General features: G+C 36.7%; 1 protein-coding gene across 5 annotated transcripts in view; it reads left to right on the forward strand.

The window, feature by feature from the left end:
- Nucleotides 1-18,513, forward strand: part of LUC7L2 (LUC7 like 2, pre-mRNA splicing factor) — a 108,321-nt gene that overhangs the window by 77,112 nt on the left and 12,696 nt on the right. For all 5 annotated transcript variants that reach the window (XM_069087334.1, XM_069087330.1, XM_069087329.1 and 2 more), the window contains 2 exons: nt 506-535; nt 16,168-16,359. In XM_069087334.1, the coding sequence (XP_068943435.1) occupies nt 506-535; nt 16,168-16,359 (222 nt within the window). The remainder of the gene's footprint in view (nt 1-505; nt 536-16,167; nt 16,360-18,513) is intronic.

Here is an 18,513-nt window from a genome sequence, read left to right on the forward strand (position 1 = left end):
GAAATAGGGTGGATTCTCTTGGATTCCTGTCTGTCAGTGGAATTTGAAGGAAGAATAGCTTAGGGAGCTAGCTAATCTTAAGGTAGTTAGATCTTTAGGGGAGATCTCATGGCCTTTCACTTTAGGAAGAATATTTATATCCCTGGGTGATAGAACTCATAATAGAAATTCCAGTGTGTGTCTCTGAAAGTTAAAGGTCAGAACACTGGGATTTCTTTTAGCCTGAGAAATGTTCCTGGAGAGAATTTGGAAAGGAGGAAGGAGGTGTTTTTTTGTGTCCCATTCAGATCTAAGAGAAGAGCCTATTGAGTTGTTCCCCCAGAGGGTATCCTAAGTAAGTTCCCAGATGGGAGGCTACTGGATTATCTTGAAAATGTACTCTTAGAGTCACTGTTATGTATAGGAAAGGAAAAAAAATTGATAAAATCATTGTAATGTCATATTTTGCCATTTATTCTTATTTATGGTCTGTAGCCTAAAAATAGCTTTTTTCTTCTTTTCCCAGGTCCCGATCACATAGCAAGAATCCCAAAAGGTAGGTGTAGCATATAGTTAGTTAAGATTAATTGTGAATTCACATTTTTTAAAGGTAATTTTTATAGACTATGCTTACACACAAATTGGGATGCATAGTCAACATATTCTTCGATCTCAACTGTAACTTCTAAGACCTTGGTCTGCCAACCTCACTCAGGAGTCTCACCCCTTTTGAGTTCAGTCAAGTCACTGATAATCTATTACCTTCCTTCCTGTCCTTGTCTTGGCTATATACTGATCTTCAAGACACTCTCCCACCTTATTCAGTGATGTTGGCACTTGGATTTTGATCTTTTCTACCCCCTTTCTCTTTAATTATCCTAAGAGACTGTTAAGTATCCATATTACTGATACTTCTAACACTTTTTCCTCTTGAGTTTCTTACCCATCTGAGATCGGTTAAAAGTGGTCATAACTTAGCCTCATTATCTTTCAGCAGTTCAGCTTCCAAAAGTATCAACTTTGAGATTTCCCTCTTTTGACACTAACCTCTTGCCCCTTCCACTTTTACCATACCTCTCTTTTGAAATTTGTCTTTGCTGTCATCATGGACCTGTCTCCCTGTTTGGCAGTTCAAAACCTCGTCCTGACTTTACTTCTAACTCTTTACAGTTTTGCATAGCTATATTCATTATTGTCTTTAATTATCTGTACTTGAATCTCTTGCCTCTTTGAAGTAACTATGCTAATTCCAATGCTAATAATTTTTGCCCTCTGACTTCTCTGCAACTTGTAATGAATCTGACTTCGTTCTTGGAGGAAGTCACAAAACAGCTCTAAATACTCCAAAATGTTTATTCTTTCTTACTTTTAATTATGGTCTTACTGTTGTATCAGCAGGCCTTTTGTTCCTCTCCTTCCAACAAAAGAAAAAAAAACCCAAATTCCAGTGGCTTTCTGTTGCCTGCTAAATAAAATCCCCTTATCCTGAGATTTAGTGCCTTTACTAAATCTTTACTATAACACTGGACACCTTCCCAGTGTTATTTTAAATTATTTCCCTTCACAGGAAGAAACAGAGTGTACATATCCTTAAAGCACTATATAAACTTTGTGTACTTACCTCTGCCTGTTAAAAACCCAGCCTTCAAAACCCCACTCAGGTATCATCTCTTCAGTGAAGCTTTGATCCTCTCAGGTAAGAGTGATTCCTGCATCTTGGAATCTCTCTCTCTCTCTTTTTTTTTTTTTTTAAAGCAATAGGGGTTAAGTAACTTGCTCAAGGTTACACGGCCAGTTATTTCTGGGTGTGGTGCTAAAATAAGTATCTGAGCCCAGATTAGAAATCTCTCTTTTTAAAAAAATAGTAAACCTATTTCCCCATTAGTCATGTTGTAAAAGAAGAATCAGAACAAAAGGGAAAACCCATGAGAAAGAAAGAGAGAGAGAGAAAATAGTTTATTATTTTGGTTGTTTTTTTTTTTTTGCAGGGCAATTGGGGTTAAGTGACTTGCCCAAAGTCACATGGCTAGTAAGTGTGTTAAGGTGTCTAAGGCCGGATTTGAACTCAGGTCCTCCTGACTCCAGGGCTGGTGCTCTATTCACTGTACCACCTAGCCACCCCTTAAATAGTATGTTTTGATCTGCATTCAGACTCTATAGTTCTTTCTCTGGATGTGGATAGCATTTTCCATCATGAGTCTTTTGGAATTGTCTTAGATCATTGTATTGCTGAGAAGGGCTAAGTCTAACAAAGTTGATCATTGCACGATGTTACTGTTACTGTGTACGGTGTTTTCTTGATTCTCATTTCACTCGATATCAGTTCATCTTAGAATTACTCTTGCCATTTCATTTGATCCCTCTGCTCTTAATCATTTTTTAACTTGTATACATTTCTTATTCCTTTATCTAAATTGTAAGCTCTTTGAGGATAGAGTCTGGAATTTTTTTCACCTTTGTATCCTTTGCATCTGGCATTATTACCTTACTCATAGTATTTAATGCTTGAATTGAATTTAATGGTGGTGAGGGCATATAAGGTCTCTATAGAATAGCATATTACTTCCCCTCTTGGCTTCTCAGATTGTAAATATCTTGTTAGATTATCGGGATACTGGAATTCTTAGCCTAGGAGGAATAGGAAGGGAAATACATTTGGAACCAGAAGAAACCTTAGAAATTGTCTACTTTAGTTTGCTCATTTTCAAATGAAGAAATACTTAAATAGTAGAGTTGGGAGAATACTTCGTTTTATTTTGTTTTTCTTCTCCCTTTGCCCTTTGGTTTAGTTCTCCCTTTGCTTTTATAGTTTGCCATTATTTTCTGTTTTGTGGATCCATGCATCATACTTCAGTACTCAGTATTGACTATCCTTTGTTCCTTGACTGTGTACACAAAAAAAGTAGCATAGCAGTTAGTATGTGGGGTGGAAAGGAATTATATTCTATAAGACATTTCTTAGGGGCTTCAGAGATGGGTATTCTTGAGTATTAATGTTTAAGGCCAGCAGAGTCTACCTCAGGAATAAGAGGTGAGTGACAGTGGCAGCAAAATATTCTTTTGGCCAAAGGAATGATCAGCCCTTAACAGTGGAGTTCTGTGTGAAAGGGAAGGTTCAAATCGCGCTAGAAAATGAGGAGAGCGATAGTTTTGGACATGGTGGAGTTGTCGGTCTTATAGTAGGTTTGGAAATGGTTGGAAATGCTATTTCTGGATTGAATTTTTATCTTGGGATAAATAGATTTCTTTTGGGCTGAATGGGTAAGAAAATAAAAGAGGAAAAGAAGGAGCTAAGAATCTTTGGAAGATTTGTTATTAAAGGAAGTCCTTCAGGGGAACCTGTTTTCTAAGGATGTCTTTACACATACCAAGCATTGAATAAATGAGGAGAGCTACTAGGACTTCTATCCTTTTCTATCTTGTTTCATTGTTTTGAGATGGAAACCACCCCCTCTCAGGACTGTTGTGAGGGACAAGTGAGATATTTGTTAAAACATTTAGCAAGCTGTAAAGCATTACATCGCTGCTAGTTAGTAACAGTCATAGTCATAGAAGTAGTAGTTGCAGTTGTATTCATATTTCACTGTATGACCTTTTTCTCATTAGTCCAGTGTAAAGGCTCTAGTTATTTTGGGGTGTTTTTATATCTTTTCTAAAAGAGAGAACCCTTTATTTTATTTCATTTTTTTAAAGCAGTCAGGGTCAAGTAACTTGCTCAAGGTTACATGGCCAGTTTTTTTTTGTGTGTGTGGGTGCTGAGTATCTGATGCGGGAACTGATCCCAGGTCTCCCTACGCTGGGGCCGGCGCTCCTACTCACTGCACCACCTGGCCGCCCCTAAGCAATTGGGGTTAAGTAACTTGCTCAAGGTTACACAGCCAGTTATTTTGTGTGGGTGTTAAGTATCTGAGGCTGGAACCAATCCCAGGTCTCCCTACTGCTGGGGCCGCCGGCTCCTACTCACTGCGCCATCTGACCTCCCCAAGAGAGACCCTTTTAACTTGTTTTCTGGGTCTATTAATTTTGTCCCAGAGAATGACAGGAAATATACCCTACTTAATACATAGTATTCATTCCTGTATAGTTACTATACTTATCTAGAATGCCTTTTCTCCTTCATATTTAAATTGTACCCATTCTTCAAGGCCCCAGCCATCATTGTTAATATCCACAAACCTATAAAACATGGAACATCTAGGTCTAGAAATGTGAAAACCAGAATAAAAACAAAATAACAACAGTAAAAATTCAGTTTGGGTAGATAAATAAAAATTTTGCCACCAAATTCCTTGGTGTTGTCAAATGCAGAAGCTAATATGATTTTATTGGTGGAAATAATATTAAAGAAGAGGCATGAGGCATGCTATTTCCATTAGCAGAAATAACATTAAAGAAGGTCATCTGCTTTGCTACTATACGCTAAGTATCATGGAATCTTTCTGTCTGATACGTACAGCCGAAGTTTCCCCATGTGTGGTCTCCCCCATTAGAATTGTAAGCTCCTGGAGAACAAGGATTGTCTTATTTTTCTGTTTGTATCTCCACCTCTTAGCATAGTACTTTGCACATAATGAGTACTTAATAACTGATTCATTCATTCATTCATTCAATTACATTAATGGTTTTTTGAGAACCTAATAAAAATTTAAAAAGCTCTTCAAGATACAAGTTGAGTATCTTAAAATCTAGAAGTTTAAAGAATATTTCATGAGGGTATCTTGAATTCCATTATAGAGCTCCATGAAGATTGTAAAGTCATTTTGTGGATCAGTCACTAGGTTTGAATAAAATAGTATACTTTTGTCAGACATTCTTTGTAATTTTTGAGACTTTCTTAAATTATCGGTACGGAAGAAAGTAAAGGGAAAGATGAAAATAATTTGAAATTGCTAAAAATCTTAGGTCCAGCTTCATTGCAGAAATGTAATTGCTACTACTACACACTTAGGACTCGATTTTGAAAAAGATACTGCAAATATATTAAAATAAACAATATTTTCAAATACTTGGTCCTAGCTTATGAGTCTGCAAAGCTTATTCCTTTTAAGGAGTAGCCATTTAATAAATGCTTGTTGGATTGAAATTAATCCTTTTTGAATCATGGTGGCAAGGCCATTGCATTAATTACTCAACCCTTTACTTTTGCTTCTTGCCTACTTCAGATTCCTCTGTCTTTAACAGTATTTGAAAAAATTGATCTTCTGGAAACTTTACTAAACTAGGAAATAACCTAAGATGTAAAGAAGTAGAGAAGCTTAACTTAAACAAATAAACTTTTTCTCTTTTCAAAAATCTTTAACTCTTATTTTTAATAATGAAAAATGAATTATCTGATGCGAAAATTGATCCTAAACCCTATAGCTCAGTTAACTGGGATAACTGAAACAGATTTCCATGTGGAAAAATTTGTATTTCAGGTGGGTTTTTTCCATCAAATTCTTTCGTAAAAATAAATGCATTCCACTTACTAGCCATGTGACAATGGGCAAGCCACTTAATCTTGATTGCCCTGCTTTCCCCACTCGAAAAAGCAAAAAATAAAACAAAAAATGCATTCTCTGTTTGACTCATCTAGAAAACAATATCCTGTTCATTTTGCTATAATTAAAAAATGTTGATGGTTTCTTCTGCTTTCAAGCTTTAAAGAAAATAATGTCAATATAGATTTTGTTTTTTCTTAACATTTCTCAATTTCTTTTCTTAACATTTCTGAAACTTCCCAGAAGGAAATGGGGAAAGTGAAGGTTTTCTCCCATAACATTGAAATCACATTGATGTTTCCCTATTACCTTTTTTATGTAGTCATTACAACATCATGTCATATCTATTTTTTTATTATTTGTATTTTCTCTTCTCTGTTAAATCCTTTATACCCTCCATTATATCTTTCACAAAAGAGGTACTCTAGAAATACTTGTTAATTGATTTGCCTGACTATTGTATAATGTTACAGAATTTTTGAATGGAAAGAGAAAATCCTTACCTTGGTTCATATTGCTTCTTGTGGCTTCTTCAACATAAATGTTGAAATTATGTACACTTATAAAAAAATTAAAAAAAAAAAGAAATTATGTACACATACCATTTATGCAATGTATTCTTGAGTCTTGACTTTGATGCATCGAGTCTCTGATTTCATTGGTATGGCAACTCTTTGTACAAATCATTTCACACATCATCTTACATGAAGACCACCTATGTGCTAAAAATCCTCTTGGGGTGGGGGTGTGTGTGTGTCCCAATGCTTTATGCTGTATTTATTATATCACAGGTATATGCCCTATGCCCCTCCTTCCTTCTATGTGATTGGCCCACCTTCTTTTTGATTACCACACATTTCTTTTATATTTTATTGATATTCTTTAATTTATATAAAATTTCCTGTTATTTATGACATTATTTGGTGTTCTTCATGCCTAGTGCCTCCTAACTCAGGAGTTTTTAAAATGTTTTATTGATACTCCTTTTTTTAACTTTCTTGTTACTGCCAAATGACTCTCCTCCCTTCCCAGTAGAAACTTCCCCTGTGAGAAGGATGTCTGGATATGCAAAAGAACCAGATCTTCAGGCATAGCTGGTAGTGTATTTTCTAGACCCCTGTATTCTATTCTCTTTCTGATGCTAGAGGAAACATGTCCTTGTTAGTTCTCTAGCTCTCTTATTGAAAAACACTTTCATGGCTTAGATGTAAGACTTCTTTCTGTCAGGGTACAGACCTCTTGCTTCTTTCATCTCTTGATAGGATGACTCATTTTGCAGTGTATTTTTCATTGGGTTCTTGTGTATACACCTTTGCTCACTGATAAGAGGATCTTTGTCACCATAGAGATGATGATGATTTAACAGGAAAAAGTGGGTAGAGTTGCACCTTGGTTCTGATTTTGCTTCTCTTTTTTCTGCAAAGGAGAATGGATGGTCTTTACAGTAGGAACGACAAAACAAAAGTGGCTAGCCATGGGTTGATGTTCAAGATAAATAAGAATATGGTGAGGGCTCACACAGCGTCTTAGGTGAAGTCAGGTTACCCGGTCCAGAAGAGTTAATAGCCTTGGGTACTGACGAACTTGGTAGTTGAGAGTTAGTAATATTTCAGAAATTGTGAAGGGCAGGAGAGACACCACAGGACTGGAAAAGGGCAAAATATACAATTTTCAAATGAAGAGGAAGTGAATAAGGTCTGTAAATAAACCAGTAAATCTGTCTTCAGTTTCTAGGAAAATTTTGGGACAGATCGCCTTTTTAAAGAGATGGTTAATGAACATCTAGAAAAAGTCATCTAGCTTCATGTAGAATAATTCATACTGGGCTAATCATATTTCCCTTTTTCATGAGCATTACTTAATTGGTAGAATAGGAGAATGCTAAGCCCCTACATGAGAATAGTGGATAGAGGGCTGAACTTGGAATCAGGAAGATATGAGTTCAAATTCTGCCTCATTCACAACCTAGACAAATTATTTAACCTCTCAGGCTCAGTTTCCTCATCTGTAAAATAGAGATAAGGCACCTGCCTTATTAGGGTTGTTGTGAACATCAGATGTTATATTTGTAAAGGGCTTTGCAAACCTTAAGGTGATACGTAAATACTAGTTATTATCATTCTTTTTATTATTATATGAATTTTACCTAGATGTTTAACAAAGCACATGATAAAATGTCTCATAATATTCTTGCAGAAAACATAGAGAGATGGGGGCTAGACAATTATATAACTAGATGAATTCAGAATTGGTTAAATGGCTAGATTCAGAGTAGTATTAATATTGTCTTTGCTAGAGGTCTTCAATGGAATGCTTCGGAGATCTCTGTTAACATTTTTATCAATGCCTTGGTCATACTTGTCAAATTTGCAGATTACTCCTAGCTGTGAAGGGTAGCGAAAGCACTGATTGACAGAATTAGAATCCAAATAATCTTGACAAGCTAGAGCATTGAAGCTGAATCTAAGAAAATGAAATTAATTTGAGATAAATGTGAAGTTTTACACTTGATCTCAAGATATCAACTCCGTAATTACAAGATGACATGAGACATGGTTAGACATTATTTGTTTGAACTAGATATAGTAGTTTTTAGGGATTTAAAGCATAATATAGATCATTTATGTGATGTGGCAGCCACATAAGCTAATGCAGTCCTGGCCTGCATTAAGAGAGGCATAGTTTCTAGGCATAAGAAAGGCTGAAACCTTTTGTACTCTTCCTTAGTCAGACCACATTTGAGTTATTGTGTTCACTTCTGAACATTCATGGATAAGCTGAATAACATTTGACATGGGATAGCCAGAATGGTAAAAGTATCATAAGTTTATTTCATGTGACAATAGGATGAAGAAGCTCAGTGTAGAGAAAATCCCAGGGTCTATGACAGCTGTATAAAAGTATATACAGGGTTCTTATGTAGAGGTGGGATTAGATTTATTCTGTTTGTCCCAAAAAGATTCAGAAATAAGTGGGAAGTTGGAAAGAGGGAGACTTAAACTTTATTTCAAGAAAAATTGCCTAACAATTAGAGCATTCCAAAAATGGTATTCTTTCTACTTTCAGGCTGCCTCCGGAGGTAATGGGTTTCTCTCCTCATTGGAAGTCTTCATATAGAGGCTGGGTGTCTACTTGTTGGGTATGTTGTAGAGGGGTTCAGGTTCAGGTTGGATTAGATGACCTTTCAGGTCCCTTCCAACTCTGAGATTCTGTGAATCTGTGATTCATTTTCTGCAGTTCAGATTCATGGTTGACATTTTGTTTATTTTTCTTATGAGTACTGAAGTGTGAGAAAGCCAAGTATCCCATGAAATATTGTTAATTGTATTTGAATACGTAGTAGAACTAGTTCCATTAGCTCCCTTATTTGTGTCTACAGCGAGAGCCTGTGAACCCTATTTCCATTTACTTTCAACTTCTTTATGTTTTTTGGTTTTATTCACATAACATTAATGTCAACATTCTTAGGATTCAGTTGCTCCACCAGAAGGTTGACTTACTCAGTGTTAAGATGTTTTATAGGAGGTCTAAAAGCTTTGAATTTAGCACCATCTGCTGCCTTATTCCCTACTGGCAGAGTAAATGAAAGCTGTTATCTTTTACTCCTACTACATGACCAGACCCAAATCTCTTTAATTTTATAGTCATACACATCCTTGGTGGTTTTTCACCACTTCTTGTACTCAAGTTGTCATTGGTAATAATGTTGAAGTCTGCTTAAGCGCAGCATGTGTTATACCTCTTCCTACTGTACAAATTATGATGGTTGCATCGGGATCCACAATTCATTGTCATAGAATCTACTCCTATCGACCTGTGAGAATCATTGATTTGAGAGTTCTCTCCTGTGATGCTGATAGAAGCCCATCCATGCTTGCATACCCTCTACTATTCTTGCCCATGTCCTAAAAATTCTCAACAGGTCCATCTTTTGATCCAGCAGTGCAGGAGGTCTGCCTCACTTTCTCCTAACATCAGATTCCTGCCAATGGAGCATTCCAGCCTACTCCCTGTCATCCTTTACTCTCCCTGTGTGACCAGCCTCTTTCTGTCATATAGTTCCTTGGTGGCATCTTTTACTCTGGTTCTTCTTTTGGAGTTTCTCATTGCTTATATTTTGCAACCTGCTCAGAGCTACCACATACTTTTCCTTCTGGATCAAAAAATCACCAGATTATTGATGTTGGCAAGATGTGTGGTTTTTTTTTTTTTGTGAAACAGATCAGCTTGGGTTAATTGAAGATATCGAGCATTTTCCCAAATGTGATACAGATTGCCCTCTCCTAGTTAATTCAAACCAATTCAGCAAGCATTTGTTAAGTACCTGCTAGTCCTAAACTTGTAAGATCCCTTCCAACCTCATATTTTTATGTTTTGTTGAACATGGCATGGTACTGTTCTTAACTCTTTCTCAGGAGGAAATCATCATTTTGTTCCCATAGGTACTTTTGCCCCTCTCCATATAGGCCAACGAAATTAATCCCCCTTGTTTCCTTATGGTCCTTCCCAAGTCATCTTCAATTAATCAGTAAGCATTTATTAAGTACTCATTATATCTTTGTCTCTCTGGAGTACCTACCAAGAGATAGATAGTAATGGACTAACTCAAGATTTTCCATATAATTCTGTGCCATACTCTAGGCATTATGATTTGAATTTTATTATGTTGATTGTTATGCCAATCTCTTTGGTATGGCTGTGGATTTTATTGAGAATCTCTTTAGTTATTCTGGGGCTGAGTAATCGGGACAGTGTTTTTCTATGAATCGAGAGCATAAAGGACCTCATTCTGTAAGGATAGACCTTTTAGGGAAGGAAGGAAACAAGCTTTTATTAAGAGCAAAATATCTCATTTGATCTTTTCAATGGGACTTTATGCAGAACATCTTTCATAATGTTTCTCTTCTATACTATACTTAATATGGTGATTAGAGTATTCTCAAAGAAAGTGACATTTGTGATTGCATCAATCAAGATATTCTGGATTATTTTAAATTGCATGGGATGTTGAAAGAACCCTTTTAAAGCTGTGTTTACCATGTCAATTTTTTTTTTCTCAGCCAAAAAGTTTATTAAAAGTTCACTTGCATTGGACACAGAGCAAGTCTGTGCTAGGTCATTCTATGGTGCTCTCACTCTTCCTTTTTTTTTTTTTTTTATCAAATCCTTTATTAACTTCTAGTTTACATCGTTCATTTCCATAAGATTTTGAGTTACAAATTTTCTCCGTTTTTCCCCTATCCACCACCCCAAAATAGCGATCCCACTGGATATCCCCTCCTCCAATCTGCTCTATCCCATGTCTTCTCCCATAACCCCTCTGAATTTCCAGTAGGGCACGGTGGATCTCTATGCCCCAGTGCCTGTATATCTTATTTTCCATTTACATGTAAAATAATATTGATAATAGTATATGTGTGTGTGGGTTTGTGTGTGTGTGTGTGTGTGTATATTTTAAACATTTGATTTTAAAACTTTGAATTCCAGATTCATTCCCTTCCTCCCTTGTCACCCAGCCTTACTGGGAAGATAAGCAATTCAATGTAGGTTGTACATGTGTAGCTGTGCAAAACATTTCCATAGTAGATATATTGTAAAAGACTGACTATATTTCCCTCCCTCCTATCCCACCTCCCACTTATTCTATTATCTACTTTAATCCTGTCCCTTTTCAAAAGTGGGTGCTTCCAACTTCACTCTCCCCCAGCCTGCCTTCCCTTCTATCATCCCCCCTCTCATCCCCTTCCCCCCTACTCTCCTGTAGGGTGAGATACCCTATTTAGTATGTATGTCATTCTCTCCCTAAGCCAAATTCAATGAGAATAAGGTTGACCCATTTCCTTTTGCCTTCCTGTTCTTCCCCTCCATGGTAACCATTTTCCCTTACCTCTTCTATATGAGATAGTTTACCCCAATCTGTCTTTCCCTATCTCCTCTCATTATATTTCTCTCTCACCTCTTAGTTTCACCTTTTAAGTATCATCTCTTCCCATTAAACTGGTCCTGTGCCCTCTATGTATCCCTGTACATATATAGACCCACATTCACATATGTATTCATACGCTCATATACCCACCTATATAGATGTGTGTGTGTATATATACATTTCTATTCCCTTCAATTATTTTCATGCTGAGAAAAGTTTCATAAGTTACAAATTTCATTTATCCATTTATTTGCAATTTATTGTTTTTCCATGTAGGAATGTAAATAGTTCCTTATGATTTCTTTTTCCTGTTTAACTTCTCATGCTTCTGTTGCTTCTTGTATCTCAGTGTCAAATTTTCTGTTCAATTCTGGTTTTCTCATCAAGAGTGCTTGAAAGTCCTCTATTCCACTGAATGACAATATTTTCCCCTGAAACATGATACTCAGTTTTGCAGGGTAGGTGATTCTTGGTTTTAATCTCAGCTCCTTTGATCTCTGGAATATCATATTCCAAGCCCTTCGATCCCTTAATATAGAAGCTGCTAGATCTTGTGTTATCCTGATTGTGGTTCTTCCTGGCTGCTTGTAATATTTTCTCCTTGATTTGGGAACTCCAAAACCTGGCCATAACATTCCTAGGAGTTTTCTTTTTGGGATCTTTTTAAAGAGTTGATTGATGGATTCTTTCAACCTCTATTTTGTCCTCTGGTTCTAAAACATCAGAGCAATTATCCTTGAGAATTTCTTGAAGGATGATTTCTAGGTCCTTTTTTTGATCATGGCTTTCAGTTAGTCCAATAATTTTTTGAATTATTTCTTCTGGATCTATTTTCCAGGTCAGTGGTTTTCCCAATGAAAATTTCACATTGCCTTCTATTTTTTTCATTTGTTTGGATCTGTTTAATAGTATCTTGATTTCTCATAAAGTCACTAACTTTCATTTGCTCCAGTCTAATTCTGAAGGAATGATTCTCCTTAGTGAACTTTTGAGATTCTTTTTCCATCTGGCAAATTAGGCTTTTTAAGGCATTCTTCTCTTCATTGTCTTTTTGAGCCTCTTTTGCCATTATAGTTAGTCTATTTTTTAAGGTGTTATTTTCTTCAGTCAGGTTGTTGACTCTCATTTCGTAATTTTCTTACATCATTCTCATTTCTCTTCCTAATTTTCCTCCACTTCTCTTATTTGATTTTCATAATCCTTTTTAAGCTCCTCTATGGCCTGTAACCAGCTTGTGTTTTTCTTGGAAGCTTTTGGTGCAGGAGTTATGACTTTGTTTGTCTTCCTCCTGTTCCATGCTTTGATCCTTTTTGTCCCCAAAATAGAAGTCTAATGTTGGATTCGTCTAATGTTGGATTCCTCTGTTTGCTTTGCTTCCCTGGTTTAGTCATGTTGCCACTTAGTTACTTAACTTTGGGGCTTTTTGCCACAGTACGACTGCTTCCAGAAAGGAGAGCTTTGTCCCAAATTGCTGAGGTTTTCACAGCTGCCAGAGGTATTATTTGGGTGCCCTCTCAGAAGCCTCCACTGGCTCTGGCACACTGGTCACACACCCCAGGACCTCCACCCTAGACAGCAATCCAGATCCAAGGAGGTTAAAGCAAGAGTGATTACCCCTCAGACTGGTCGCTTGGTCCCCGTACAGTCTGCAGGCCAGGAGTTGAAGTTGCCACATGGCAGCGGCCGCAGCGCCTCAGCGGCTTTTCCCTCCAGGGGATAAAGGCCCACTGCATTCCCAACTACTGGATCCCAAAGTCCACACTGCACTGACTTCTCACTTTGTCCTTAGCATCTATGTGTTGATAATTCTGGAAACTGCCACAACTGCTGGTGATCTGAAGCCCCTGCAGCTGGTCAGGGCTGTCCTGGGGCTAAAACCTCAGGGCTTGGCTCTTAGAGTGCTGTGCTTGCTGCTGCCTGCCGGCCTGCCAGGCTGTCCTCAGTGGGAGGTTAGCTTCTCTGTTTCATTTTGTGGGTTCTGTAGTTCCAGTTTGTTCAGAGTCCCTTTTTACATGAATTGGAGGAGGTAGAAGCCAGAGCCCCGTGCAAGTCCTGTTTCTACTCTGCCATCTTGACCCCGCCCCACCCGTGTCAATTTTTAAAAAATTATAATAAATACAGTGAAATTTTATGTTCACCTGTTAGTCAGTTTTGTGACTAAAAATGTGATGAACTGTCTAAAAACCTTGCCAGGTTTTTTACCATTTTTTTTAATGAAGAGATACATACATGGAGAATTTTCAAAGAATTCATTGTTGTCTTAGTCACTTTTTTGGTACTAATACTGCCTGTGACATAATAGAAAGAGTGCTGGACATGAAGTCTGGCAAGACTGATTGATATCCTTCATGGTACACTTGTGAGTTGTATGCTTGTGGGCAGGTCACCAAATTGCCCTAAGCCTTCACTACAAAATACAAGTTATAGTAGTATTTATCTTACAAAGTTGTAAGCATCAGATGGTGTCGAAGTGCTTTGTTAATCTTAAAACCCCACATAAATGCCAGCTATTTTTTTATTCCTTTTTTAATTTTCCCCCTTTTTTATAGCTTAAAGTTCAATCTTCTCCACAAAATTCACAATTTCCTATCTAATTTTTTTTTAATTTACTAATAATCTATTTATTTAGTGTTTGTTGAGTTTGAATTAAGAAAAGAGAAATTTAAAGGAAAATTCAGTCCCCTGTGTGCCATTAAAATTCTGTATATCTGTTTGCAGATTTTTTTTTCAGTTTCATCTATAAATGCTCCATTTACAAATGGCCCCAATTTACTTGCACTTCCATTCTCTTGCCTATTTTTTACTCTTTTGTGATGTGATAGTTTTAAATAACTTTCCATCTGTATATAAAATACTGCATATGATCCTGTATTGCCCTTTTCTTTCACATCTCTTCATTTGCAAGGAGATTAAAGTATTTGTCAGATAAGGTAGTTCTTTTGACCTTTTTTTGGTGATTGTTTTGCATTATTTAACTCTTCTGGGAAATGACAATAAACAAAGGTAGAGGTCTTTACTTTTACCAGTTTTCTATTGTGGGAACATTTTTGACCCTTCAAGGATAAATTAATAATGGTCCAGTAATTTCTGTTTTGAAATTAGCATTTGAACTTCTATTAGATTTTACATTGATGAGTGTCTGGATGAGCTATATTAGAATTTAAATGGTTAATTTTAGAGGCTTCCATATTTGTCCCTGTTCTGTTTTTTTTTTGTTTCTGTTTTTGTTTTTTTTTTGGTCAAATGACATTTTAAAGAAACCTATCAAATTTGTAGATGACACAAACTAAGAGCTATATAACACTTTGGTTGATGGTCAGGATTCAAAAGGATCCTGACAGTTATGAATGTTTGACTCAACTGAATAAGATGAAATTTAATAGGGATAAATAAAGTCATACACTTTGTGTTGAGAAAGTTGCAGTCCCAAGCACCTTTAATTAACAAGTGTTTATTAAGCACCTGCTGTATTCCATTTGCTATACTAGGTACTGGGGATACAGATTTGAAGAATGAAGCAATTCCTATTCTGAAAGACCTTATGTTCTCACAGGATGATATAGGTGGTTAGAGAAGTTTGTCTGAAAGAGATCTGGAGATTTAAGTGGACTGCAAGCTTAATGTAAGTCAGCAGTGTAATAGTACAGCAAAGAGTAAGGCACTCTTGGCTGCTTTAAGAAAAGGAATAGTATCTGGGACTAGGAAGGTGATGGTCCTGCTATACTCTTCCATGGTCTGACAGTATCTGTAGGATTTTGCACAATTCTGGGTGCCACATTCTGGGAAGACATAAAAGTTAGAGAGTCCAGAGAAGGGCAGATAGAGTGATGGAAGGCCTTGAGCTCATGGCGTTGAGAATTGAAGGAAGAAGGAATGCTTAGCCTGTAAAAAGAAGTCTGAAAGGATGGAGGTGGAAGATGGAGATTGGCAGCCACACATTATAGCTGTTTTCTAGTACCTGGTGGACTGTCATGTAGAAGAGGAGTTAGGCTTGCTTTAATTGCCTCGAGAGGGCAGATTTAGAAGCAATGGACAGAAGTTGCAAAGAACCAAGTTAGGCTTAATATAAAGAAAGACTGAAAAGAGTAAGAGCTATTTCAAAGTAGAAGGGGCCACCTTAACATGGGCTGAGTTCTCTCTCACTGGAGATCTTCAGAGTGACCATGAGTTTGGTGTGTGGTGGAAAAGATTTTTTAGGTATGGATTAGATTAGATGGTCTCTGAAGTCCTAATTATGAGATTCTGTGAATCTGTTTTATTTTATCTCTGCCTTTTAGATTAATAATGATAATAGTAATAATATAGAGGTAACATTATGTAGTATTTTAAGGCTTGCCAGGCACTTTACGTATATTAATCTCATTTAATCCTCACAATAACCCTGTGAGGTGGGTTCTATTATTTCCATTTTACAAATGAGGCAACTGAATCTAAGATAGTTTAAGTGACTTGCCCAGGGAGAGTCATACAGCTAGTAAGTGTCTGAGGCAGGATGTGAATTAAGGTTGTGTCGAGTCCCAAGCCCTGTATTCTATGTGCAGTGCTCCCTACTACTCTTCTATCTGTCTACTCCTTATTTAACCCAGTTTCTCCTAGCACTTGCTCAGAGATACAGAAGGAGAATTTTTAAAGTCACAGTCCTTTCAGTAAAAATAGAAAATTAAACTTGAATTTCACCTGATATTATTAGTATTTTCAAGTTTCTCTACCCATGAACAGATTTAGTGAAGCAATAACAAGGTTTCATAAGGATTTCCCAAATCTCATCTTGTTTATTTACAGATCCAGGTCCCGAGAGCATCGTAGACATCGATCTCGCTCTGCTTCACGAGAACGAAAAAGAAGAACTAGATCCAAGTCCCGTGAGAAACGCCATCGTCACAGGTCACGCTCCAGTAGCCGCAGCCGCAGCCGTAGCCACCAGAGAAGCCGGCATAGCTCCAGAGACCGGAGCAGAGAGCGATCCAAAAGAAGGTATTAGTCTAACAATGAAATACCAGTTCATAGCACTGCTTTACCCTGTGTGAGGTTAGAATTTTATTAGTTTAGTTAATGGATATTAAAGAATACATTTCAAATATAGCCACGTTTTTTTCTTTTAAATCACAAAATCATTTGGGTGAAAATCATGCCTGATATAAACAGAATGCAATATTTACTGTTATTTTCTGATCACAAAAATTTTATTTTTTAGATAAAATGTTACTTGTAAATGGATATACAGTTGTTAATTATTCTTTAGAATGATAACCTTTACATTTTTGTTACTACTGGAGGCACCTTATCATATAAAACACTGTAAGGGATGCAAAAGAAAAAAGAATCCCTGTCCTCTAGGAGAAGGACAGCACAGTAAGAGGAACATATCAGGTAATATCAATCGGTACAAATTGTAAATGTCGCTTGCACTGTATGTCAGCTTAAGGGACTTAACAAGAGGAGTTGGGGTTAATCAGAAAATTAGTCCTTGTAGGAATTGATTTTTGAAACCACTTTTGAAAGTGATGAAAGGAATGAATTAGCAAAAAGGGAAATGGGATGAATAAGTGAGTCTTAATTTGAGTTGAGTAGCTTGTTACTTTGTATATTAAGAAATGAAAATGATAAAACAAGGGGATGTAGTTGTGGGCCAGACTGAGGATCTTAAAATCGGTGTAATAGAAGCAGTAAGGACTCAGACATCCATCATCTATTCATATGTGCATGTATGCATACAAGCATACTGTGTGTGTGTGTGTGTGTGTGTGTGTGTGTGTGTGTGTGCGTGCGTGTGTTGTATTCCTGAATATAGGAGAACATTGTAAGGCAGTTTTTTAGCTCTATCGAGGATGGATTACAGTGGTGAGTGATGAGGACAGAAACCAGCTAGGAAGCAGCTGTTTTGGATGAGGACCTAGATCAGGATGTGGCTCACAGGTACAGTCAATCAGTTCATAAGTCTTGAATGTGTAAGTATTATGGATATATAGGAGAAATAGGAAATATAATTCTCTTCAAAGAATATGCTTGAGGGAATAAGACTAACACATGAAATTTATGATTATGAGAACCATACAAAATTAATTCTGTCTTTCTCCCCCCCTTTAAGAGAAAGAAATTATCATCTGCAAAATAAGATCTCTACAAATAGTTGGAGCTAAACAAGATAGCTTAAGAGTGCCATAAGTACAAAGAAGGAAGAAGGCATTTTTGGGGGTGGGTAAAATTGCATGAGTAAAAGCAAGTAAAAATGGGCACAGCATTTGTAGAGGACCATATGCAGATAGAAGTGCCTGATTAAGTAAAAGATTTTTCATGGTCTCTTTGGTGGTGGTTGTTTTGTAGATGGGGTGTGAAATTAATGCTTAAAAAATATCAGTGTCATCCATGACCTTTCTCACCTTCCTACCTACTCTTTCCTGCCCTGATAAACCTGTAGTCAGATAACACAGGTCAGTATGTGAGGCCTATCTGGATGACTCTTTCCTGACTTCTCCTCCATTCTGTTGAGAGAGGGAGGTAGGTACCATCATCAGTCTTCTGAGAAACATGATTAGTCACTCCGTGTGTCAAACTTCTGACATCTTTCAGAGCCATTTCAAGTTCTTGGCTACTATAATATGTTGTGCTATGATTTTGTTTTGTATGTATGGAACTTTTTGGAGGGCACGTGTTAGTAATAGTGAGAATTTAGAGTTGATATGCCTTGAAAGGTTCTGTTCATTTCCCTGTCTTCCATAGTTGCTCTAGAATGTCTCATGAAAACGAATGTCTGTGCTATTTATTTGCTGTTTCACTTTATTTTTAAAATACTAATCCTCTGGGATTTGTTGATTTTTAATCTTTTGAAGTCATCTATTTTTCTGGTGTAATCTCCCAGATATTGGAAGTGAGTTTAAAGATATTTAAATTCCCTTCTCTGTTATGGATTAAATAAATTAGTCTATGATTATCTGGACTTTCTTAAGGGGTGCTGTTTTAGATAAAATTTAAAAATTTTTTTGTTTCTCCATTCAGTGAATACCTTTCCAAAAATGCACTAGTATTATTTCATGCTTTAGTAAGAAGATATTAAATATAGTTTATAATGATTTAATCTTTTCTTGATGTAGGATCTTAATAACACCTCAGTATTATCATTCTGCACAG

Source organism: Petaurus breviceps, unplaced genomic scaffold, assembly GCF_028583685.1.
Source record: "Petaurus breviceps papuanus isolate PSGF00001 unplaced genomic scaffold, PetGlider_PUasm1.0 181, whole genome shotgun sequence".
Classification (NCBI taxonomy): Eukaryota; Metazoa; Chordata; class Mammalia; order Diprotodontia; family Petauridae; genus Petaurus; species Petaurus breviceps.